Raw genomic sequence first — 5,428 nt, 5'->3', positions numbered from 1 at the left:
GCCCCGGAAAACAACTGGCGAGGGGAGGTGTGCGGTCTGCACGGGGCCCGGGGGGTTCGCAGACAGGCCCCAGCCTCTCGGGAGCCTCCTCCTGGGTCGGGGTTCCGGGAGAGGAGGTGGGGAGCCCCCAAACGGCACAGACTTGCCCTCCACTCCGTGAGCCGTGTGGTCGCCTGTCCTGTCTGCCTGTCCTCTCGACGGACTTTTTCTAGGCTTTTTGCTCTCTGATAGGTAGGGGCCTGTGATGGGTTCCTACTCGTTCATTTGTGAGGCAAATACTTGTGCCCCTGACCTTTAGAAGCGGAGGACACACCTGTGGACGATATGGGTGCAGGGAAACACGGACCCCCTGACAGACAGACAGACAGCCAGCCCCGCCTGCCTGAAGAGTGAACAGGAGCTGGCGGGGCGTGAGAGACGTGGGTGGGCAGGCCTCTGGGGCAGCCCGGAAGCTCCTGGGGGCCGGGTATGGTAAGGGGAACTCCCTCTGTGAGGATAAGTTTGGGTTACTCTGTTCCAAGGCACTGGGTCTCTGGAATGAAAGAGGAGGAGGAGACCCCAGACCCACCCACTGCCCTGGATGTAGGCATCCAGCCACCCTGTATGGCAGAGAACAACTCTGCTTCAAGGGCTGTAACATCTCGCCTATTGTGAGTAGCGAGTGGGGTCAAACCACAGATCCGTCTGTTGCAGCCCAGCGATAAACCCACTGCTCGACCAGGGCATCCACACTGTCCCCTGCTGTGTCTCTGCTCCCGAACCTTCACACCTCAGCACCATCGTAGCTGACCCAGCCCCTGCTCCCCATGCCTTTGAGGGCCCGTTCACTTCATCCCTGCCGTCCTGCTGGGTGCTGCTAGCTGCTGCCAGCCTCCAACTTAAATGACGACCCATGCAGGCCGAATGCAGTGCTGGTTGATTGCCAAGCCTGGCCAGCTTTCGGACAGAGATGGCAAGGTTTACCCTTCTAGGCCAACTTAGTTGGTGGCTCCATTGAAACCTGTTCAGCTGCGTAGTAACAACTCACACATTTCCTCTGACGTGGGAGGGGCCTTGGCCAGGACTCAGACCTGGATCTCCCCACAGAAGGCAAGAAGTCCAACAAAGGGCTGCCGCTGCCCGCTCCCTGCCATGCAGGCAACACAATGACTAGGGTGAGAGTGAGGGTGGGGGATGAGGGCTGCGCCCACCCTGTGTCATGCCCAGGACAGATGAGGAAAAGGAGGCAAGGCCCTGATCTGAGACTCTCTTGGACCATATGTTCCTGTGGGTCTTTTCTCTGAGGCTGGTCTCCTGGCAGGTGCCCACCCTCTCCTCCCACCCCCGCTCTGCCTGTGGGCCCCTAGACCCGCAGGTGCCTTCTGAGGTTCCTTTAGGAGAGGTGACTTTTCAGTTGTTTAGTTGTGATCAAATTTAATCTGTTTTTGTGAACAGGCTCCAGACAGGGACAAGCAGGCAGGGGCCCTCAGACCGACATCACCTCTGCGGCCCGCGCCGGCTGCTGAGAAAGATTCCTACCTGTATTCCACTGAGATCACACTGTGGACCGTGGTGGCCGCCGTCCAGGCTGTGGAAAAGAAGGTCGATTCCTGCCTGGCCCGCTTGCTGACCCTGGAGGGCCGCATGGGGACGGCCGAGAGGAAGCTGGCCGACTGCGAGAAGACGGCCGTGGAGCTCGGGAACCAGCTGGAGGGCAAGTGGGCCGTGCTGGGCACGCTGCAGCAGGAGTACGGGCTGCTGCAGCGGCGGCTGGAGAACATGGAGAACCTGCTGCGTAACAGGAACTTCTGGATCCTGCGGCTGCCCCCGGGCAGCAAGGGCGAGGTGCCCAAGGTCAGCTCGGGGGGCACCCCGGGCGGGGCGGGGGCCGGGCGGTAAGCTCTTAAGTGTGTGTGTGAGCACGGTGGCACTTGTGGTTCCAGGTGCCCGTGACCTTCGATGACGTGGCCGTGTATTTCTCTGAGCAGGAGTGGGGCAAGCTGGACGAGTGGCAGAAGGAGCTCTACAAGCACGTGTTGAGGGGCAACTACGAGACCCTGGTCTCCCTGGGTGAGATGGGCTCTGGGCCCCAGGCCCCTGTCCACAGCCTGTCCTTGGCAGCCTCTTCTTGCCCTGACTTTGGTGACTCGGGCTGTCTGCATCTCTGTGGGCAGCAGGGGGCGGGCAGGTGTCCATCAGGTACTGACCCTGCTTGTCCCTCGTCCTGTGCAGACTATGCGCTCTCCAAGCCTGACATCCTCAGCCGGATAGAGAGGGGAGAGGAGCCCTGTGCTGAGGACCAGCAGGACTGGGAGAAGGAGAAGGCAGTGATCTGTCCACGGACGCCAGGAGCAGGTGAGTGTGGCAGCAGGTGGGCAGAGAGCAGGAGCTCACCGGGTGGGGGCCCAGCCCCCCTGGGTTTCCTTGTGTTCCTATGACCAGCCTGGCAGGCAGGGAGGGAGCCTGGCCCTTAGTCAGCAGTGGGCCCAGTCCTGACCAAGGCCACCACAGTCAGGGTGGTTATGGTCCTACACCTTCCAGCAGTCTGACTTCACGTGGTGGCTGTGGGTTAGTGAGGTCATCAAAGTAGAAAATCCATGAAATTGAGAGCACAGCACAGCGATCTTCCACGGACCCACCACCAGATTCGACTGTGGCCATCTCGCTTCTCAGAAGTATTCTCTCTGAGGATCCTGGTTCCGACAAACTGACGGCCAGTAGTTATTGGTATCTCCCGTAAGTCTCTTTACCAAGTCCTACCTCTCTTTAACAGCCATTGAAGGTGTAAGAGGGGGCTTCAAAAATTCCTTGGGAAAATGGAATGGAAGATACTAGGATTTTCCCACAACTCACCAGTGTCCCACCTTCTGCATGGGGCGTGGTGTTGTGTTTGTCTGTGCCCTATATACTGGCAGTTAGCTCTGTAGGCTTATTTGGATTCAGGTACCCCCTTGCCCTGTCACTGAGGGAGGCTCTGAGCGGGAGCCTGGCTGTGTTCCTTGTGACCCTGGGCTTACGTGGTGGGTCCACGTCTTGTAGGCCTCATCCTCGTATTACAAAGTTTCTACCCGCTTCTCCCGGCGGCATGATTTTTAACTGCTGTTGTGGGTTGTTGCCTAGATTCATTGTTTTATTATGGGTTGTAAATTCCCTCACTCCTTCCGACTCAGTGGCTGGAATCATTTTATAAGCAGTAATTTCTCCGACCAATTCTTTTGTTACAGAAGCACAGTGTACAGAAAAGGCAGGTGGATGCCTCATTCTTTGCCTGTGCCAGTTTCAGAATGATGAGTTGGTACTTTAACGGCCACAGAGGTGACCAGGAACATGGGCTTTTGTTTTGTTTTGAGTATCATTGTGAGCTCACACAAGTTGTTGGGTATTTTCTGTGGGTTACTCTCCTGGGGTGCTTGCCTTCCATCCCAAGGTTGTTCCATCTTTAGCTGAAGCATATTTAGCTTTAGCTTTAGGGAGCCCCTTCAAGTTGTCCAAAGGTCATTTTAAAATGTTAAAAAATATATTTAGTGGAGCAAAATAAGTATAACAAAATGTTTGCCATTTTAACCAGTTTTAAGTATAGAATTCAATGGCATTAATTGTATTCACCGTGTTGTATAACCAGCACAACTGCCTGTTTCTAAATGTTTTCATCTTTGAACCCCATGCCTGTTATCCTTTGCCCCACCCAGGTAGCCGCTGACACACTGAGTCTGAGTACACCTGTCTGATAGGTGCCCCATCGTATTTTGTGTCCTGTTGTGTCTGACTTAAAGGTTCATCTGTGCCCTAGGGTGGACCGGAACGCCATTTCTCTTTGAGGCTGTGTATTCGGTGTGGACCAATCAAGTAACCTTTTCAGAGGTTGCCCCATGAAGCCATGCCCTTGAACCTCCGAACCAAGGAACCAAATTCTGTGAGGTGTTGGCTTGGACATAAGCAGCCGCAGCAGCTGCTCTTTCTGTTGCTGTTTTCAATCCATCCGACTTGCCAGTCCAACCTTTCACAGATGCACAGCTTACCTGACAGCAGTTAGAACAGTCAGCTTTGCAACCCTCTCCCTAGTGTGATTTTCTGGTCCTCCCTTATCGGTTTCCTCCCACCCCTGGTATCCACAAATGCATTTCCGTCCGTGCACATTGCCTTTTCTTGTTTTTAACCCTTAAGCGGGGTCATCCAGCACTTGTCCATTTCACTGAGCGTAACTCTTCAAACTTCACCCACACCGTAGCTTGGAGCAGGGCTTTGTGTGGGCGCCCTGTACGTGTAGGCCACGTTTTGTTTATCCTTTGGCCCGTTGCGGGGCATCGAGCTGGTTTCTGACCTTGGCTGCTGTCTGAGTCTCCGCCCCCGTCCTTCCAGTGGCATCCAGGAGTGGGACGCCGGGTCGAGGCTAGTTTTCTGATTTTTGAGGAACCACCACCCTTCACAGCTGCTGCCTCATCTTGTGTTCCCACCAGCGATGAATAAACTAATGGTTAGGTCTTGATTAATGACCCTTTCATTATATACTGTTCCTCTCTGTAACACATTTTATTATTACACTTACATAGTTATGTGAATACACTAATTATAGGAATCATAAACACTGCAATTAATTCATGATATAACGTCCTCTCAGAATTCCAAGTGTGAGTTAGATGGATGTAGTGGCAGTGAGTAGGTAACTCAGTAACAACAAAAGCGAAAACTGTGCCTCTCCCACTCCTCTCATTTATGTGGTTATCACCTGTTATGTTATGAGGCAAATGCCTGTGTGTTGCTCAGTAACTAAGCATTTGTCCTTAGAAAGCATGGAGGACATCACAGCGGGAGCTGCAAACCCAAGACCTTGGAACTATTGCTGGTGCTTCCACTGAAAGGCCTTTGGTGGAAGCACTTGCTTCCGTGTAGAGCTTCCTTTCCGTCTACAGGGCTCCCTGTAGCATTGCTTTCATAGGCAGGTCTAGTTGTAACCAACTCTCGGCATTTGCTTATCTGGGAATATCGTCATCCTTGAGAGAAATCTTTGCCAGATAGAGTGTTCTTTAATCTATTAGATGAGTTTATTCTGGCAGAAGATTTGCGAATTGGGTAAAGCTCAGTGGGGAGTGGAAAGGTACCCCACCAGGTATCAGCCGTGAATGGCTTCTCATTGACAAAATGTGGGCGTGGAAGCAGCAGATGTGTGATTCGGTTGTCCAGTGTACCACGGAGGTGCTGGAGGGATTCCCTGGTCAGGGAGAGTGGGAGCACTGTGTGAGTCTCAGCAGACGCCGAGGGTGGCTTGGCTCCCTGGGGAACTCGGCAAGGAGCACAGTCTATCGCAGCTGCCATCTTGTCAGCCACACGACTTCATTTTTATTTCACTTCATCCTTTCTGATCAAGATCTTCAAAGGAGGTGTTTTTTTGGGGGTGGTGGTGTTGAAGTGCATTTTATTATTATTTTTTTAATCATTTTGTTGGGGGCTC

The 5,428-nt window shown here is 53.5% G+C and overlaps 1 protein-coding gene across 4 annotated transcripts in view; it reads left to right on the top strand.

Annotated features, from left to right (window-relative positions):
• The window catches only part of ZNF212 (zinc finger protein 212), a 38,572-nt gene that overhangs the window by 22,554 nt on the left and 10,590 nt on the right, over positions 1-5,428 (top strand). For 2 of the 4 annotated variants that reach the window (XM_045288961.1, XM_045288964.1), the window contains 3 exons: positions 1,641-1,833; positions 1,923-2,049; positions 2,212-2,334. In XM_045288961.1, the coding sequence (XP_045144896.1) occupies positions 1,641-1,833; positions 1,923-2,049; positions 2,212-2,334 (443 nt within the window). Of the gene's footprint in view, positions 1-990; positions 1,155-1,434; positions 1,834-1,922; positions 2,050-2,211; positions 2,335-5,428 lie in introns of those variants that run through there. The other 2 variants (XM_045288962.1, XM_045288963.1) reach the window with 2 other exon arrangements.

Source organism: Echinops telfairi, unplaced genomic scaffold (assembly GCF_000313985.2).
Source record: "Echinops telfairi isolate 266 unplaced genomic scaffold, ASM31398v2 ScPeMD7_23;HRSCAF=83, whole genome shotgun sequence".
In the NCBI taxonomy this organism is placed as follows: domain Eukaryota; kingdom Metazoa; phylum Chordata; class Mammalia; order Afrosoricida; family Tenrecidae; genus Echinops; species Echinops telfairi.
The sequence above is the reverse complement of the archived record's forward strand: the minus strand, read 5'-3'. Positions and strand labels throughout refer to the sequence as shown.